The sequence below is a fragment of the Mobula hypostoma genome, chromosome 26, assembly GCF_963921235.1.
Source record: "Mobula hypostoma chromosome 26, sMobHyp1.1, whole genome shotgun sequence".
Classification (NCBI taxonomy): domain Eukaryota; kingdom Metazoa; phylum Chordata; class Chondrichthyes; order Myliobatiformes; family Myliobatidae; genus Mobula; species Mobula hypostoma.
In genome coordinates, this window is record NC_086122.1 from 25,508,490 (window position 1) to 25,529,557 (window position 21,068).

The 21,068-nt window shown below is 42.2% G+C and overlaps 1 protein-coding gene across 24 annotated transcripts in view; it reads left to right on the top strand.

Moving 5' to 3' along the window:
• macf1a (microtubule actin crosslinking factor 1a) overlaps positions 1 to 21,068 on the top strand; it is a 599,766-nt gene that overhangs the window by 423,066 nt on the left and 155,632 nt on the right. For all 24 annotated transcript variants that reach the window (XM_063033725.1, XM_063033724.1, XM_063033713.1 and 21 more), the window contains 5 exons: positions 2,455 to 2,690; positions 4,193 to 4,322; positions 7,219 to 7,418; positions 12,117 to 12,612; positions 14,706 to 16,177. In XM_063033725.1, coding sequence (XP_062889795.1) covers positions 2,455 to 2,690; positions 4,193 to 4,322; positions 7,219 to 7,418; positions 12,117 to 12,612; positions 14,706 to 16,177 — 2,534 coding nt within the window. The remainder of the gene's footprint in view (positions 1 to 2,454; positions 2,691 to 4,192; positions 4,323 to 7,218; positions 7,419 to 12,116; positions 12,613 to 14,705; positions 16,178 to 21,068) is intronic.

Sequence of the window (21,068 nt, forward strand, 5' to 3'; positions counted from 1 at the left end):
GGGAGGGGGAGGGGTGAAATAAAGAGCTGGGAAGTCGATTGATGAAAGCGATGAAGGGCTGGAGAAGGGGGAATCTGATAGGAAAGGGTAGAAGATCATTCCCCCTTTGCTAGCCCTTTATCTCTTTCACCAATCATCTTCCCACCTCTTAACTTCACCCGCTCCCTCCCTCCCGGTTTCACCTCTCACCTACCACCTTGTACTTCTTCCTCCACTCTCTCCACCTTCTTACTCTGACTTCTCCTCTTTCTTGTCAGTCTTGATGAAGGGTCTATGGCCAAAACATCAGCTGTAGCCCCCTCTATAGACGCTGCTTGACATGCTGACTTCCTCTGGCATTTTGTGTGTATTGCTAAACATGTCTTTGAATCTGGCAAGAAACGTGTGTAGTCACAGGGAAACTCCACATAGACCATACAAGATGACAGGATTGAACTTGGATTGCTAGAACTGAGAGACTGTGACGGTGGTGACCCTGTACCTCCCAGTAGAATTCCACCCACCCAGATAAAACTATTAGTGAATTACAGGAACATTATTGCAATGTAGTCACAAGAAGAACATTTGCCCATATTGAGCAAAGGTCTGATCAAAAGTCATGTTCTGGAATTTGCAGTAAGTTATGGATAGCTTTCACCAGCACCGTGATGATGGAAAAATCTCACAGGACTCGATTGCAGAATGGTTACTTTTGGCCCATCGTGTCCATGCTAGCTCATTGCAGATGGTGATTAGTTCCACACCGTGGTCGCTTCTCTGTGCCCTTGCCAGTGTCATCCCACCATAGTTCAACGTTCAAAGTTGAAGCTTCAGCCACACGTGCACACAGCCGAAGGAAACGGTGTTGCTCCAGAACCAAGGTGCAAAACGCAATACCAATAGTCATACACAGCACAGAGCACATGTATAAGATAGCAAGTGCAGGTCCGATATCGGTAAAATACATTCAGACCAAAAAATGCGGACCAAGACTCTGAGTCCATGAATGTTGCAGAAATCTGCATTCGGACACGATACGAATTGTCTTCTGCCAAGCGAACTCTACGGGCAGCACTGACGCCAGCTTTGATGCCATGCCACACTGCCTCCAGTGGAGTGCGGTGACCCTGACACCTCTCACCAGGACGGCTGTAAACAGGCAGCACTGTGACTTGATGCCTAGACCTTGCCACGACCGAGGATACACAGCTCCCAAACCTTTTGCCCCTTCTGTTCTATTTTATTTATTCAATTCTGCCCTGAAGGTCACAGTGAAGCCTGTCTCCTCATTTAAGACAGCAAGCACACATTGAGTTCAAAACAGGCTCTTTCTCATATCATTCTTAACTGTTTTCTCTTTAATTATACCCCATGACCTCTAATTCACAACTCCTCCAACAGATGTACAACAGATGTAACCTGTTAATCACTGTCAATTTTCCTCATCATTTTGTACAATTTAGTAATTGTAGCTTGCACCTCTATAATATAACGGAGTGGCACAGTGGCATAGTGGTTAGCGCAACGCTTTAGAGCACCAGCGATCCAGGTTCAATTCCCACCGCTGCCTGTAAGCAATTTTTACTTTCTCCTCGTTACCGCATGTGTTTCCTCTGGGTGCTCTGGTTTCCTCCCACAATCCAAAGACGTACGGGTTTACAGGTTATTTGGTTGTTGTAAATTGTAGTGGGATTAGACTAGGGTTAAGTTGGGGGGTTGCTGGACAGCATGGTTTGAAGGACCAGAAGGGCCTACTTTGCGTTGTATCTCAATAAAATAAATAAATCTAAAGTTTTTTTTCAAGGAAGCAATGAGATTAACACTGAGTATCCCAGTAGAATGCTGCCATTCCTTTTCCTCCAGTCCAGAAAGCAGCAATCTGAAGCAACTCTGCTACATGTGTATATACAGTTAACCAGATACACTGTGTGTTTCCTCGCTTTTCCTTGGGGTAGCTATTTTGTACTCTTCTCCAAATTAAGCTTCAGAAATCCATCCACTCATGAAAATTGCACATATTTAAAATCTATGCCTACTATTTACCCTGAAAATGTTTTGCTTTAATGTGGAAGGATTATTGAAATACTAATTCTAATTTTAGCTTAGCCTCTTTAGCCCTAAAGATGAACCTTTCAAAATTCAATGAATTTTAACTTTATTACAGTGTTTGCTATTTCAGTGTTCAGCTCAATCTTGTTTGTACATCTTCATCTTCACATCAATATTAATTTTAAAATGAAAGTTTAATTCGATCTGCTGTGCAAACTCGTCAACGTTATTGGCTGGTTCTGCTGACAGTATCATTTTTGCTGGATGCCTTGACACCCCAGATGAAATGGGACAGGTGGAATCAATATCACAGATATCATTAGATATTTTTTGAGGCGATTTACTTTGAGGTCAGCAATGAAAGCCATTATTTTGTCTCTGATTCTTTTAAATCGCATATGCTCACTGACTTCCAACTTTTTGTAGAACTTGCAAAGATTCAGCAGGACGTCGCCGATGTGAACGACGACTATAAAACCCTTGGTAGCATGCTAAAGGAGTCTCAGGACCATCTAATGGCCACACTTAATAAAATGCAGGAGGTACAGGAAGAAACGGCCTCTATCATGAACTGGCTGGAATTAAAAGAACAGACTTTAACCTCTTTAAGTTCACCGTCAATCAAAACGCAAGCAATGAAGGAGCAAGTGGAGCAAAACAAGGTGAATTTATTTGTGGATTGGAGTCTGTTGTTCACGTTATGATGTGTTTCTGGTTTCTGGTCTCTCCTTTTTATGTTCCTATTTTGTGTGATTTTGATTGGGGCAGGTTGGCTCTGCAGCCTGATGCAGAGCTAGATTGAACTGAACTGAATATGCCCGGAATAGTTGGATGATATGTGGCTTGGTGTTCTGTATTCTGTGTTTTTCACTCTTTTGCATGATTTGTTCTATTCTTTGCATGTTGGAGGGGTTTGATGTTTTTCTTTGAACGGGGTCCATGGTTTTTCTTTCTTTGTTTTGCTGCTATCTGTGGGAAGATGAATCTCAGGGTTGTGTACTGCATACATACTTTGATAATTAAATGTACTTCGTTGTTCCCAGAAGAATAATGCCGCAGTTAAAATAAACCAACTGACTTGCAGCTTGTGAGTAGCTGGAGTATTTTTCAAATAGCTCGTTTGGCAGCCGAAAGGGAAAGTTAGAACTTGGTCACGATAATTAATACTGGATGAAGTTTCCTTTGTCACTTGAGTTGAACAAAAGTAAATGAGTGTATAACTTCAGTTAAAATGAGAGAATGAGTACTTGTGTCAGGCTGCAATTTATCAGCTAATTTACTGAATACTGCCTCCAGTGTTCCCGAGACCACAAGATAACGTAATGTTGTTCATCTGGATCTGAATTTTCATTGCCATTCAAACAAACAATTACTTTTTAATTGAATAACAAATTAAACTGGGATATGCTCACTTTTCAAATGTTGTCAGAATGATGAAAGAAATGGATAAAAATAAGGTGAATTTCTTAAATCTTATAAGCTCTACAAAAATCCCACTTAAAGTTAAATGTGTAGATTCTATGAAAGGGGAATTGCATTTTGAAATAGCAATGAACACTTGATTCTTGAAGAGCAAACATATCAAAAAGCACGATGCTGAGATGCATCCGAGGACATGCTGGGACACATCATCAGTGATGTAACCTGGGGTCACCAGGTGTTTCGGGTCTTTCGACATCCAACACTCTCACCCAGGCGACCCAGGTTGATCAGGGTTCTGGCTTGTGTCTCAGCCTGGGTCACACCTCTTGATCCACAGCCATCTGGAGGCTCCCTCAGCAGCCTCTGTGACGGTCCTGATTGCTCTTTGCAGCCCCCACAGGACCAAGGAGAGAGTAGGTTCTGCACAGCGAGCAGCCAGCAAAGTCTCTACACCCACCTCTATAGGCTCACATCGTGCCCTCCACCCCTGTCACAGGCACTGATCTATCAGTTCCTGGTATTTGGTTTTCTTGCACTCAAATGCCTCCTCATCCGGTCTTCCCAAGGAACTGTCAGTTCTTTCATGAACCCCTGCTTCAGGGTTTCTGACAGAATGATGCAATGAATCGATTGCGTGTGGAACATAATGGGCGAATATTACAGATAATGAACCCAGTGCTGCCTTTTAACGAAAACACAGTTGCAAAGTTGTCGTAAACATTTGAATTTCTCTTTTACTTAGGTTTATCTTGCTGAGCTCGAACAGAATTCTAGTAAGATCGATAAACTTAAAGGGGCATTGAAAGACTTGCTGAAGAAAAATCCAGACTCGCCAGAAGCTAAGAAGTGGACAGAAATGCTTGAACAAATAGGTAAAACTAATGCTATTCTCATGTAAATATTCCATTTTATAGAATGGAAAACTTTGTACTCAACAAAGTTGGAAGCAGATAGCAAGAGAGCTGCTACATAATGTTTGGACTTCTACTTGAGTGCAGGATAAGCAGTAAGAGGATCAAACACGAGGAAATCTGCAGAATTTTTATGCGTGTTACTAATAGGATCATTTGGGCTGAAGGTCCTCTGGGGGAATTTAATCTTTGAAATCTAGATCAAAAACCAGAGAAGGGAAATTACATGAAAAACTTTGGCCATCTAACTGCATATGCAAATTGTTATAGATAATTGAAAGCTCTTAAATATCAAATAGATATTTAGCTCTCCAAACATGGATTCTGTTCTCAGAATAGCAAATGAACACATTTTTAAAGCAATTGAATCAAGCGGAAATCTTAATGCTTAGATTTTCCCAAATGGATGTCTGATAAATATTGAATTTTTTATAGCCTTTTAAAATCCTGTAATAGATTAATGTGACTTCATTATGATATATTTCATAGATATCCTTAACTCTTGAGAAAGACGACCTCAATGTAGAAATTCCATCTTTGTTCACTGGTGCTAAATGTAATTTTAATTGATTATTATATTTCCTCTCTGTACTCTGGTCCACACCAGTCATTGTATGGAACTGAATATGGGAAGGTGAATATAATCATTAACCAATCTAAGATGTCTTTTTGGATCTAGTTTCAAAACTAGTCTGCTCCCCTTCTGAGCAGGCTTTCTCCTGATGGAATATATTCGGTAACACTGGCTTTACTTCTTACTTGGACCCTTTGCTCCGAAGTGGAGCATAGGCCATTGACGAGCTCCCATCTCCATCGCCCTCTGAAGTCGATGGTATGGTTGGAGTCCATTAACACTTCTGCAATCCATTGCATCCCCTGTACAGGGGATTGGCCTATGCAGCTTCACCAAAGCACCGTAGGCCGGCCTTACCTGTTTCCACCTCTCACGAAGATGACATGGGGTTGGACTTGGAATCAGAATCAGATTTACTATCACCAGCATATGCCATGAAATTTGTTAACTTTATGGCGGCAGTACAGTGAAAATGCATGATAAATAAAATAGAGAAACTGAGTTACATTAAGTATATATATGTCTATTAAATAGTTAAAACAAGCTGTGTAAAATAACAGAAATAAAAAAGTAGTGAGGTAGTGTTTGTGGGTTCAATGTCCATTTAGAAATCGTATGGCAGAGGGGAGGAAGCTGTTCCTGAATCGCTGAGCGTGTGCTTTCAGGCTCCTGTACCTCCTTCCCAATGGTAACAGTGAGACGAGGGCATGCCCTGGGTGGTGGGGATATTTAATGATGGATGCCACCTTCCTAAAGCACTGCTCCTTGTAGAAGTTTTTGAGTGTTTTAGTTGACAGACCAAACCTCCTCAAACTCCTAATGAAATATAGCCTTCTTTATAGCTGCATCAATATGTTGTGTCCAGGTCAGGTCCTCAGAGATATTGACACCCAGGAACTTGAAATAGCTCACTCTGTAACTTCTGAGCCCTCTATGGGGACTGGTTAGTGTTCCCTCGTCTTGCCCTTCCTGAAGTCCACAATCAGCTCTTTGGTCTTGCTGATATTGAGTGCAAGATTGTTGCTGTGACACCACTCAACTAGCTGGTTTATCTTGCTCCTGTACGTATTTTCATCGCCAACCAAAATTCTGCCAACAATGGTTATTTCATAAACAAATTTATACTTGCTGTTTGAGCTATGCCTGGCCACACAGTCATGGGTGTAGAGAGAGTAGAGCAGTGGGCTAAGCACACATCCCTGTGGAGTGCCAGTGTTAATTGTCGGCGAGGTGGGGATGTTACTTCCAATCCACACAGATTGTGGTCTCCCAGTTAGGAAGTTGATCATCCAGTTGCAGAGGGAGGTACAGAGGCCTAGGTTTTGTAGCTTTTCGATTAGGACTGTAGGAATGATGGTGTTAAATGCAATAAACAGCATCCTGACATAGGCATTTGCATTATCCAGGTGATCCAAGGTTGCATGGAGGGCTGTTAAGATCATGTCTGCTGTAGACCTATTGTGGTGATAGGCAAATTGCAGTGGGTCCAGGTCCTTTCTGAGACAGGAGCTGATTCTAGCCGTGACCAACCTCTCAGAGTGTTTTATCACTGTAGATGTGAGTGTTACTGGACAATAGTCGTTGAGGCAGCTCACACTGCTTTTGGGCAGTGGTATAATTGTTGCCCTTTGAGAGGCTAACATGGGCTTTAGATGTCTTTTATTCTGTAGCTTTCTACAAAAAAATGTAGTTTTTGAAATGAAATGGTATGTCATTTTAAAGTGTTTTCATGAATATAAAAATAGCCTCTGAGTTCTACATACCAAATAATTTATAGATTGTTTACTGCAAAGAAAATAGCTTTTTATTTACTACCTTCCGAGTTACTAATATATACATGGAGAAAAGCATAGTTTTACAATAAGAAATATTTCAAAATTACTATATGAATGACCAAGTTTGTGTATTTAAATAATGCAAACATAGGACTGAACTGCTCAGGCTGAGAGAGGAAATTAACCTGAGTAGAGTGTCTGAAATTTTAATCGTGAATGTATCTGATCTTGAAAGACATTGTGAGATGTTCCAGTCTAAATGTTAATTTCAGCTTCCAATTTCCTTTATATTTGCTACTTGGGTTAAAGCATTATTTTACTCTGAATTTAAAATGGTCTTTATCATAAGTTAACATTATGGGATTACAGATTTTTAAAATCATTTTGCACTGCATTGATGGTAAGCACAAAATATCTTCTATGGCAAAGTCAGGAGGCTGGACCAATACGTATTGCACATTAAGCTTTTCTCAGCATAAATGATCATTGTTTTCCATGTTATTTCTAGAGTCAAAGTGGGCACGTGCCAATCAGGCAATAACTGAGAGGCAACAAAAACTAGAAGAATCAGCAGATCTTCTTTTAAGTTTCCAGAACACAGAATCACAGCTCAGTCCATGGTTATCAGAAAAGGAATTAATGATGAGTGTGCTCGGTCCTCTGTCAATTGATCCAAATATGCTCCGTGCCCAGAAGCAGCAAGTGCAGGTAATATTTAAATAAAAACTAAAATCTTCAAGAACTGGATAAGTTTTTGGGCACTGCTTGTCTTTTATCTGTAGCATTAGTGAAGAACTACTTTTACAAATTATAAAGGTGGGTTAATGCCACATTTAGATTAGATTATATTATGAGGACACACAGTCCTCTTTTATTGTCATGCATTAAGAAATGATACAATGTTTTTCCAGAATGATATCACAGAAACACATGACAAACCGACTTAAAAACTGACAAGAACCACATAATTATAACATATAGTTACAGCAGTGCAAAGCAATACCGTAATTTGATAAGAACAGACCATGGGCACGGTAAAAGTCTCAAAGTCTCTCGAAAGTCCCATCATCTCACGCAGACGGTGAACCTCCAGCTCCGCAAACTTGCTGATGCAGCATCCTGGAAGCATCCGACCACAGTCCAATTCCAACTGCAAAAGCTCCGAGCCTCCAACCAGCTCTCTGACACCGAGCACCCTCTCAGCCGAGCACTTCGACCCTGGCCCCGGCAACAGGCAATAGGCAAAGCCGAGGATTTGGGGCCTTCCCCTCCGGAGATTCTCGATCGCACAGTAGCAGCAGCAGTGAAGCGGGCATTTCAGAAGTTTCTCCAGGTGTTCCTCCGTGCTTCTCACGGCTGTCTCCATCAAATCCGGATTGTGCACGGACCCCTAGATAACACATATAGATATCATTCGGAACGGCCGGGCGCGCTGCATCGCCCGCCATCTTCTCCTCCCTGTGCCTGTGCTTCATATGTAAGATGCCTCAATTCAAGGATGACTTATTGCAGCTGACTTTGTGTTGCACTGCGAGATTCGTTCACAAAAGCTGCATTGCGCTTGACAGTTGCTTCTCTTCAAATCTGGCCAGCTCCAGCTGCAAATGATGTTTACGAGTTAAAGTACGGGATCTAACGTATGTGTTCTTACTTCGGGATACTGCTTCAGCACTTCATAACACCAGAGTTCTGATGCACAGCACAGCTATCAGCCCAGTCGTAATTATGGATCTGAAACTTACTACCTGCCCTTCCTACAGCGCCCAGTCAAGCGGTGATGATGATTGCAAATAACTGGACAGGGCCAAGCTTATCCTGTTTCCCCCAATCTGGAATAGTGATCGCATTCTGCCCGCACACATGCTTGCATGGGCCAAAAGCAAAGCTCCCCAAGTCCAGCTTGAGCCAGACCAGAAAGTTTTTTTTTTCCCCCTCCCCATACTCGTCTCTCGTAGGGCGTCACGGTAGCGGAGTCTGTAAGACTTCCCCCATTCTGGGTCCTCCAGTCCCCTCCTACAGTCCCAACCATGTATTGGGTAGGTTGATTGGTCATTGTAAATTGTCCTGTCAACAGGGCAGGGTTAACCGGGTTTGTCGGGGTGGCTCGAAGGGCCAGAAGGGCATATTCCATGCCATATCTCTATACAAGTAAATATGCATCGGGCTGATATAGCATTCCCTCCTTCAGAGAGGCAATAAAAGCCTGATAGGCAACCTGTCTTACTGCTGTGAGCCATTATTTATCCGTGGCTGCTGTATATCCTGTTGAATGTGAAGATCTCGTAGAAGGCATTTCCCCTTCCCAAGGAAAACCCAAGCAACGCAACTTCAAAGCTGGTTTGACTGACTGCAAAATGGACTCAAAGTCTTGCAACGTCCTCACTTGAAGATAGCAGTTGCTATCATGGATACAGTCTCCTGTATTAATGCAAGCTTCAGAAGTGGTTCCAGACAACCACTGCAGTTGGTGCTTTATTCATTATATACCATGTTGTATGACCTTGGGAATCATGGTCTTTCCACAACTATGATTGTTCTTGGCAAATTCTTCTACTGAAGTGGTTTGCCATTGTCTTCTTCTGGGCAGTGTCTTTACAGGATGGCTGACTCCAGCCATTATCAGTACTCGACAAAGATTTGTCTGCCTGGCGTCAGTGGTCACATAACCAGGACTTGTGAAACTCATACATTCATGTACCACCTGCTCCCATGGCCTTAGGTGACCCTGATCGGGGGAACTAAGCAGGTGCTACACCTTGCCCAAGGGTGACCTGCAGGCTGGCGGAGGGAAGGAGCGCCTTACGCCTCCTCTGCTAGAGACGTGTCTCCACCCCGCCCCTCAAACAGTCAGTGCAGATGGGCTTATTATCAACTGTGTTAAAGTAGCCAGCCCTCAACACAGCCATGATCCATCACTGTCACGGAATAAAGAAAAAGAAATCCAAACGTTGATGCCGTTCCCGTGCTGGCCTCCCCCTTGTCAGTGCCTCCTGCAATACACACAATGAAAGCAGGAGGGTCTGAATCAGTCTCGCTGAAATTATACTACAAAACCAATTAAATGCTCATACTTTGCATTTAGTAATGGTCGCTCTAATTAATCATCCCCGGACTTGTGTACCAGTATTCCATGTTCTGTTACTTTGCCTGTGAAGTGTGTGCAGCACTTCCCTCATGCCAGCAGCTAGGATAACAAAAGGTGTTCCCATGCAGCGGAAGGGACAGCACGTGGTCACGAAAGAGAATTATGACTGTGGTCTTACTTGCATCTGACTACTTTGATGCGAGTTGCAGTTGGCTGAGGTGCACTTGCGAGAAGACAGGAGATAGTTGCTCTGTGGACCCACAAGTACCACTGGAATGGGGCTTCAGATTGACCCAAGTCTTCTGGAGGGCAGAGAGCACCTTGTTATTACAGACTTCGCATAATGCCAAGAGCCTTCTGGGTGCTAATAGTAGCAAGCTGTGCCTGGCGAGCATTAGGGTGTGACAGCTGGCACCACTGTGGACTTGTGCCTTCTTGCATAGTATTTAAAGACATTGCATGGTCTCTGCCTGTGCTGTGATGAAAGCTGATGGATAGTATTGCCGTTAGTTTGACCTGCTGTGGTTGGATTTCCTCCTACAGTAGTGTGGTGGTTAGCACAACACTTAACGGCGCCAGAGTTTGTTCATTTTTGCTGTGATCTCTTCGGTTTCTTTCCACAGCCCAAAGACGTATGGGTTGGTGGGTTAATTGGTCACTGTAAATTGTCACACGATTAGACTGGGGGATTGCTGGGTGGTGCGGCTCCAAGGGCTGGGGAGCCCGTTCCGCGCTATATCGCAATAAAAAACATAAATAATTATGTGCATGTCATCCCAACTAGCAAAGAGGGGCTTCAGAGAAAGCCCGTAAAAGGCTGCGCAAAAGTATCTCTCACAAGCTTTCACACGGGCCAGACAACATGGCAAGAATCTCCTTATCAGCCTTCTCACTTCAGCTGACCATCTCAGCTCCCACTTGAGGGCTGTGGGGCAGCACCGTGTAATGTCCGTCCTTCCCGCCCACCCCCAGAGAGTTAGTACCTTAGCTACCCAAGCCTCCTGCCCTGGCTAGTTCACCAGCGTTGATCTCTCAACAAGCATTTCCATCCCCATTCTCATTTTGCGGTGCAGGGATTGGAGGGATGTGGAGCGCAATGCAACAGTGATTCTCCATTGTAATAGGCTGGTCAATAGCAGAGGAACTTCTGTGCTTCTACAATAATAAAGGCACGATAGGAGGGGGTGAGGTTAAAGGTGAAAGACATGCTATGAATGGTAGATTGAGGGTGATGGGTTGTGAAAGTACCTGTCCTCAGTTAGGATAACTTCCAGGTTTCCTCAGCTCACCGATAGCACAGGAATTATACCTGTGACCTCCAGCACCTTCTTGTCCTAATGTATCAATCACAGGGACGAAAAAGGGAACCGTTATGTTTTGTGGCTTCAAAACATTAAACCAATTCAAAGGAAGACACGGAAGTCCGAAATGTGAGTCTAACTTCGTGTTTTACTTTAAGCAAGGCGCGGAGATATCACGTGGTAGTGTGATGATGTACTCAATTCATGTATTTATACATATAACTATAATGAATTTTATAAGCAACAGAACGTTAATCAAACAATTTATATACGAGCTTGTACAACAGGGGCCTAGTGTACAGGACCTTTCTTGCCACTTTGGCATGGGGCTTTTGTCCTGTAGTTGTCAGTAGATGCTCATGCAAACGTAATTCTCAATAGTCATTGCTCTTTCTAAGAGGAGTTACTTTTAGATAAGTTTTACAGGTCCACAGCATTGTTGAAGTGATTGAAACTTAATGGGGCTATTGTAGAAAAATCAAGATTCTGCAACTTTAAATGCCCACATGCTTTTGTTTGTCCAAAGAGGCATGCTTGTTTGTTTATTTATTTATTGGTTGATAGATATACATCACAGAGTAGGCCCTTCCAGCCCTTCGAGCCACGTTGCCCAGCAATTCCCTGATTTAATCCTAGCCTAATCACAGGACGATTTACAATGACCAATTAACCCACCAACTGGTACATCTTTGGAACGTGGGAGGAAACCGGAGCACCCAGAGGAAACCCACGCAGTCGCGGGGAGGATGTACAAACTCCTTACAGGCGGCAGTGGCAATTCAACCCAGATCGCCCGTACTGTAAAGCATTGTGTTGACCACTACACAACCGCCTGCCTTGCCTCCATCCACCTCACACGTGCAGCTCTCTTTGTACAAGGGCAAGTGGATAGACCCCAGGCAAAGCTGCTTTTAGTAAAAGAATTTCCAGCCTCTATTATTCACTCATGCCCCACCGAATATTAAATATGAATTTGTTCCCAGTATCTCTAATTAAATGTTTTTCTTTTGTGTGTGACAGTTCATGCTGAAGGAATTTGAGACTCGCAAACCCCAATATGAACATCTTAACCAAGCGGCACAGGGCATACTCTGTGCACCTGGTGACGTGTGTCCTTCTGACAGCCTGGTGAGAGACCAGCTCAGAGCCATCAACGACAAATGGGATAACCTGACTCATCAGCTCAGCAATCGTTCTGATCAAATTGATCAGACCACAGCCAAGAGTACAGAGTACCAGGAGTTACTGCAGCAGCTCAGCGACAAAGTCAGGGTCCTCAATAATAAACTCAACTCTCAGTCGATGGTCAGCACGCAGCCAGACGTCGTCAAACAGCAACTCGAAGAAATCAGTGAAATCCGTTCCGAGTTAGAACAGCAGAAGGAGCAGATTGAAGATGCCCAGAATCTCTGTGAGGACCTGTCCTCCCTTATTGGTGAACAGTATTTAAAGGATGAACTTCGGAAACGGCTGGATGCAGTCTTGATGCCATTTAATGGTCTTGAAGAGAGAGCAGGTTGGTATAGTTGCTAACTAATTATTTGCATTGTTTCAAAAGATTGGGTGATATAATTTCAATACAAGTTAGTCAATCCTGCTAGAATCTTTTTTTATGCCATGGGCCCCCACCATTAACCAAGGGGACAGTGGGAAACCCTGTACTAGATGAAGTAACAGCAGACTTTTGTAATCGTTCATATTGTGAACATTTATTTCAGGAGTATCCACTCTTCCGTCAATTTGTTGTTGATGCCCTGGTATTAGAAAAGTTACTTAAAACAATTCAAATAGACTAAACCACTCAGAGATTGTACAGGCCAATTTATTACTTTAAGGAGAAACTCTTGTCTGAGTCTGAAAATCACAATTTGATTCACTCCATAATAATTGTATAGATAACTTTTATCATATTTCTATCACTGCGTCTTGTTTTTACTCTTTCCCAAATTGTTTTTACTTCTAGACCTTGCAATTGGTTTCATATCAGTTTTCCTGTTTCACCCTCTCTGTAGAAAATTGATATTTATACATTAAATCAAAATAGTCACCTGTTGAGGATGAGAGTTAATAGAATTTTTAGAAGCTTGCTTCTCTTCCGATGACTCATATTGAAATAGGCACCATCTACAAAGCCCTCAGAGCCAAAGAAGTGCAAGCCAATAGAATTCAAAGGTCACCTGAAGGGGTAACCAATCAGGAGCAAAGCAAGCGAACGGTGGGGGGGAGTGGAGGGTGCTATATAAACATGAGCACTGACAGAGAGAAACACCAACAACTACGCACTGAGGATGTCACATCAACTGGTGATGAAATATCTGCAAGCCAGTTGCCAAGTTCACCAAACACCATGACATCAAACTCTAGAGATAATATCAGTTAAATGAGCACGTATTCTGACTTGATGCTGACTCAGCGACACAGTCAGGATCCTGAATAATAAATTAAACAGTCAATCGCTGGTCACCACGCAACCAGACATTGTCAAACAGCAACTCAAATAATTCACAGTTCAAAGTAAATTTTGCTATCAGGGTACATGTATGTCACCATATGCAACCCTGAGATTTTTTCCTGTGGGCATATTCAGCTAATAGCAACCATACAATAGTATCAATTAAAGATAGAGTGCAGAAGACACAAAACTATGCAAATGAAAATATAAATTAATAGCAATAAATAACAGGAACATGAGATAATGAGATAGAGTCCTTAAAGCAAGATCATTGGTTATGGGAACATCTCAATGGATGGGCAAGTGAGTGTAGTTATCCCCTTTTGTCAAGAGGTGACGGTTGTGAAAATCCATTCCATGTTTGACCAGCAGAAGGAGCAGATTATTGATGGCCTACTCCAGGTGAATATTTGTAACCATAATCAGTCTTTATACGTTGGATTTTGAACTGGTGACTTTTTCTATTTGAAACTTTAAAAAAAAAATGACTATAAACAGGTGGAGACAAATTACACTTTTGCAGGTTAAAAATCACATTCATAAAAGTTGAGGATTTGGCAAAGCAATTTGGTAAAGAATATATTTCTTAATTAGTAAATTGCACATAAATGTCTTCATTGTATGTGCAATGCTAAAATAATTGAACACTTTTCTACCAGCCATGTGTCAATTATGTGTCAAATATTACTTACCATATTGGAGGAATAATTGAGTAATTCTGCAAGTCTCCAAACTCCATTCACTGGTTATGAGGTTAAATTCAAAATTTGGTCTAACATTTTTTGGGTTATTTATGATAAATCAATGGTCTATAGGCATTAAAGCATTTATGATATAATTTATGATACATGAATTATTATTCTGAAGTTAAACTAGGGATGTAGTCTTTTGAAACAAAAAAATCCGTTTTTCTTTTGGCTAACATTTTTTATCCAAAGTTTAATTTTTATTCCTTGCAAATGTGAGAGACAGCAGATCACAAATGATCAGCTAGTCCACACATATTAAATAAATATATTGCATTCTGAGATTTAAGTTCTGTTCAGGATTAGTACTTCCGAAAGTATGCTGTTAAATCTATAATTAGGCAACTTTGAGGAATGCTTGTTTCAGAATTAATGATGAATCCTTTGTCGTTAAAAATGTGTCTTCTCCAGGTGATCGCATAAACCAGCTTCAAACAACTCTGGCCAGTTCTCAGCAGTTTCAGCAAACTTTCGATGAGCTCAAGCTGTGGCTGGATGGGAAATGCAGCGAGCATACACAGAAACCTCTCGTGTCTGCGAACCTTGACACTTTACAATCCCAAATAAGTGAGCAAGAGGAGTTCCAAAAAAGTCTGAATCAGCATTCGGGTTCTTACGAGATGATCCTGGCTGAAGGAGAGTCCCTAGTTCGAAGTGCCCAAACAGGTGAAGAAAAGACGGGTCTTCAGAGTCAGTTGTCAGCTCTTAAAGGACAGTGGGATGAGCTGTGGAAGCAGGCAGCAAGTAGACATTCTAAGCTGAAAGACTGTGTTCAGAAAGCACAGAAGTACAGACAGTACATGGAAGACCTGCTCCCATGGGTAGAAGAATGTGAATTGAAGGTGAAAGAACTGGAGATCACCATTGACCCAACACAGTTGAACTCCTCTTTAGCTAATGCAAAAGATCTACAACACGATGTGGACAAACGTCGCTCATTGCTGGAGATGATGAACACTGCTGCAGACGTTCTTGTCGATTCCTGTCAGGTGGATGAAGAAGATATCAGAGATGAGAAAACGGACATAAACCAGAGGTTGGACCGTGTTACAGAGCAACTTCAAGTCAAAAGTGAATCAATTGAAGAAATGGCTCAAAGACTGAAAGAATTCCAAGACTCCCTGAAAAGTATTCAGTTAAAACTTGATGGTGCAAAACAACAGCTCGAAATCTATGATGCTCTTGGATCACAGGCCTGCAGTAATAAGAACTTGGAGAAGCTGAGGACTCGTCAGGAAGCTCTTCAGATCTTAGCGTCCCAGGTAGAATATCTGAGAGACCTTGCTCGAGGACTTGCAGAGGATGCCCCTGATGGTGCAGATTCATCACAGCTCCTTCAGCAGGCAGAATTAGTTCAGCAAGAGTATGGCGATGTAAAGCAGAGGGTGGATGAAAGCTGTCTGGCAATGGAAAACAGACTTCAAGGAATTGGTCATTTCCAGAACCGTACTCGGGAAATGTTTTCACGTCTTGCTGACTTGGATGATGAGCTGGACAGCATGAGTCCCATTGGGAGAGACGTGGACAGCCTGCAGTCGCAGACTGATGATGTTAGGCAGTTTATGAGCAAGCTTAAAAAACTGAAGAAAGATATTGAGACTTCAGAAGAAGAATGCAAACAGATGCTGGAGGTGGAAGGCAGTCCAGACCTACAGGGACTGAAACGAGAGCTCGAAGCCTTGAACAAACAGTGTGGTAAACTACTCGAACGTGGAAGAAACAGACAAGAACAAGTGGAGGTGACCGTGGGACGCGTTGAAGATTTCTATGAAAAACTCAAAGAATTAAATAATCTTCTTACCAAAACTGAAGAGGGTGAAGAATTGCAAGGCAATGTGGGTACAGAAGTTGATATCATCAATCAGCAGCTGGCAGACTTTAAGGTAAGATTTGTTTACCTTCACCTGTTGCAGTTTTCTGAATTTCCCTAAGTGAGAAGCAATTAATAACTTTGTTTCAAACTTTATAGTTGTTTGAAATGCTATTCAAATATATGCCTTTATGTATATACATTTATGCACGGTGTTTTGCCTATAACAGACAGAATCTTAGTCTCAGTAATTATGCTGTAGAGTTTTTGTGACATTGTCCTGCAATGAAAAGCATGTACCTGTCAAAGCCAGTTATTCCAGTTGGCTGGAACTTCAGGTCTTGGTGGTGTGTATCACCTGGATATTGTGGAGGGGAAATTTGCAAAAGAGATGTGAATGTTACCTCATAGCTTGGACTGGTGTGGATGACGCTGGTGGGAGGTCGAAGAAAATACTTGAGGGAAGGCAGGAACAGCCTTTTGAGAGGACATGGGCTGAAAGCAGCAATTGGTAGCAGAGAAGGAGAACAACACTTGGAAACTGAGGGGGGTGAAAACTAAAACAAGAGGGCAGAAAGAAAGAAATCACAGAAGTAGCTGTTGCTGACGCAGTATTATGTTTTAGGAGTTTGGGATTTTCAGCAGGTATTACCACTGGGTGGTGGGGTCAAGATTCAACTCCGTCAAAGGAGGTGTAAGGCGCTGCTTCCCTCTGCTAGCCTGTAGACCACCCTTGGCAAGGTGTAACACCTGTTTAGCCCCCACCCCCCCGATCAGGGTCACATGAAACCATGGAAGCAGGTTGGTGGATGGTCGTACGAGCAACCAGTGCGTATCACAAGTACTGGTGATGCGACCACTGACGCCAGGCAGACAATCTCTGAGAAGTATTTACAATGGCTGGGGTCACCCGTCTTGTAAAGACACTGCCCAGAAGAAGGCAATAGCAAACAACTTCTGCAGAAAAATTGGCCATGAATAATCATGGGATAGATGGAACACCATGTTTGCCTACGTCATACGACATGGCATATAATGATGATGATTTTCACATTTCACTTATTCCTTGAGTTAACATTATTGAAACTGGCCATCTTTTCAATTGTTTGCATGATTTTTTGTTCTTTCTCTTGCACACCGAGTGTTGGTCTTTCATTTTTTTTTCTTTAATGGGGTTCTTCTGGATTTCATGCTCTGTGGCTGTCTGTAAGCAAACAAATCTCAAGGTTGTGTAATTTATACATTCTTTGAATCTAGAGAGACCAAGATTTCACTTTGTAGCCTATATTCCTTTATTTAGTTTTGAAGACTCTGTACCCTTCACTAAGTCATACCTGCCAGAGCTTGCTTGATTCATATGGGCCAAATGCTTTTGCAATTTGCTGGAATTAATTTGTATGCAAGCTAGAAGCCAACTGAGTCTACACTGCCTATAATGGCTCCTGGCACATTCTCATCAGTCCTATCTCCCCTCTTTTTCAGAATCAAGTTTATTATTACCGGCATGTGACGTGAAATTTGTTAACAGCAGCAGCAGTTCAATGCAATACATAATCTAGCAGAGAGAAAACAAAATAAAATAATAATAATAAATAAGTAAATTAATTATAGTATACGTATATTGAATAGATTAAAAATCATGCAAAAACAAAAGTACTATATATTTTTAAAAGGTGAGGTAGTGTCCAAAGATTCAAAGTCCATTTAGGAATCAGATGGAAGAGGGGAAGAAGCTGTTCCTGAATCGCTGAGTGTGTGCCTTCAGGCTTCTGTACCTCCTACCTGATGGTAACAGTGAGAAAAGGGCATGCCCTGGGTGCTGAAGGTCCTTAATAATGGATGCTGCCTTTCTGAGACACTGCTCTCTAAAGATGTCCTGGGTACTTTGTAGGCTAGTACCCAAGATGGAGCTGACTAGATTTACAACCTTCTGCAGCTTCTTCCGGTCCTGTGCAGTAGCCCCTCCATACCAGACAGTGATGCAGCCTGTCAGAGTGATCTCCACGGTATAACTATCGAAGTTTTTGAGTGTATTTGTTGACATGCCAAATCTCTTCAAACTCCTAATAAAGTATAGCTGCTGTCTTGTCTTCTTTATAACTACATCAATATGTTGGGACTGGGTTAGATCCTCAAAGATCTTGACACCCAGGAACTTAAAGCTGCTCATTCTCTCAACTTCTGATCCCTCTATGAGGATTGGTATGTGTTCCTTCGTTCCTGAAGTCCACAATCAGCTCTTTTGTCTTACTGACATTGAGTGCCAGGTTGTTGCTGTGGCACCATTCCACTAGTTGGCATAGCTTACTAATGTATGCCCTCTCGTCACCACCTGAGATTCTACCAGCAATGATTGTATCATCAGCACATTTATAGATGGTATTTGAGCTATGCCTAGCCACACAGTCATGTGTATATAGAGAGTAGAACAGTGGGCTAAGCACACACCTCTGAGGTGCGCCAGTGTTGATCGTCAGCGAGGAGGATATGTTATCACCAATCAGCACAGACTGTGGTCTTCCGGTTAGGAAGTTGAGGATCCGATTGCAGAGGGAGGTACAGAGGCCCAGGTTCTGCAACTTCTCAATCAGGATTGTGGGAATGATGGTATTAAATGCTGAGCTATAGTCGATGAACTGCATCCTGACATGGGTGTTTGTGTTGTCTAGGTGGTCGAAAGCCGTGTGGAGAGCCATTGAGATTGTATCTGCCGTTGACCTATTGTGGCGATAGGCAGATTGCAATGGGTCCAGGTCCTTGCTGAGGCAGGAGTTCAGTCTAGTCATAACCAATCTCTCAAAGCATTTCATCGCTGTCAATGTGAGTGCTACCAGGCGATAATCATTAAGGCAGCCCACATTATTATTCTTAGGCACTGGTATAATTGTTGCCTTTTTGAAGCAAGTGGGAACTTCTGCTTGTAGCAGTGAGAGGTTGAAAATGTCCTTGAATACTCCTGCTAGTTTGTTGGCACAGGTTTTCAAAGCCTTACCAGGTACTCCAGGACCTTCTGCCTTGCAAGGGTTCACTCTCTTTAAAGACAGTCTAACATCGGACTTTGAGACGGAGATCACAGGGTTATCAGGTGCAGCAGGGATCTTCACAGCCGTAGTTGTGTTCTCCCTTTCAAAGCGTGCGTAGAAGGCACTCCTACTTCAGTTGAGTAGTTCAGTTTAAATCTTGGATATTTTTCATGCCCTTTTCCAAAATTGCTTTAAATTGGATAAAATTATAATCACCAAAATTCACTACCTGCCCTCCTGTATTTCCCACAACTGGAACCAGCACTGTCCCATACGTGATCCAAATGTCAGAAGCATTATTTCACCTTTCAGAACTTGGGCATTTGCAGTCTTCATTGCTGAAGCTATGTCCTTGATATTGCATTAATGACAAAAAAAATACTTGAATCAAAGTTGATTTTGTGTTCATTGGCAACTCTGCTGGCTAGCTTTCCATTCTGTCGTAGATAGACTGATTGCTACAACTTTTCCACTTTTGGACTCTGACCAAAGTAGTTTTGGCAAAAACTGTAAGGTTTAAGAAGGGCCTCTTTACACATCTCTTGTCCGGATCCTAGGTGATACTGACGTCATAGATGTAGCATAACAAATTACTCTCTCAGAAGAATGTAGCATGCCCTAAAAAAATTTGAGAAGGACAAAAATTGTACCTAACACCCAAATAAGAATTCTCACTGATCACGCATGCAGCTCATTTGGAGGGAAACATTAATTTAGATTAATGAAGCAGTAACGTTCAATCATACCTATCTCAGTGAACGTGGAAGAAGATTTATTGAAAGAATGCTTCTTTAAATATACTGAAAATGACCATGAAGCCAATTGCTGCGAAACCAGATTTTCTTCAGTCCATGCTGTTGGGCAACAATTCCTGAAAAATTAAGACAATAAGACATAGGAACAGAATTAGGCCATTTGGCCCATCGAGTCTGCTTCGCCATTCAGTCATGGCTGATCCTTTTTTCTATGTCCTCCTCAACCCTATTTTCCGGCCATCTCCCTGTAACCTTTGATGCCGTGTCCAGTCAAGAACCTATCAATCTCTGCCTTAAATACACCCAACAATCTGGCCTCCACAGCTTCATGTGGTAACAAATTCCACAAATACATCACACACTGATTAAATAAATTTCTCCACATCTTTTTTTAATGGACACCCCTCTATCCTGAGGCTGCGCCCTCTTGTCCTAGAGTCCTCCATTGTGGAAAACATCCTTTCCACATCTACTCTGTCTGTCTCGGCCTTTCAACATTCGAAAGGTTTCAATGAGACCCCCCCCGCCCCACCATCACAATCCTTCTAAATTCCAGTGACTACAAACCCAGAGCTATCAAATGTTCCTTGTATGATAACCCTTTCATTCCTGGAATCATCCTTGTGAACCGCCTTTGGGCTCTCCAATGCCAGCACATCTTTTCTTAGATGAAGAGCCAAAACTGTTGACAGTACTCAAAGTGAGCCTCACCAGTGCCTTATAAAGTCTCAGCATAACATCCCTGCTCTTGTATTCTAGACTTCTTGAAATTAATGCTAACATTGCATTTGCCTCCCTCACCACCAACTCAACCTGCAAATTAACCTTTAAGGTGTTCTGCACAAGGACTCCCAAGAACCTTTACATCTCAAATTTTTGGATTTTCTCCCTGTTAAGAAAATAGTATACACATTCATGACCATGCATCTTCCAACATTGTATTTCATTTCTTGCCTATTCTCCTAATCTGTCTTAAGCCCTTCTACAGCTTGCCCGTTTCTTAACAACTTTTTTATATTTGGGTCAAGGAGGAGGCTTATTCATCTTCAAGAAGACCACAACAACAACAAGCACCTCTTATCCATTGTTGTAAAAAAGGGAGAATGTTGCAATCAATGTTTGTAGTTGAAAAGTAGATATTTCTTCATTCTACAAAGCTGTGTGAGCAACTAGTTACTGTGATTTC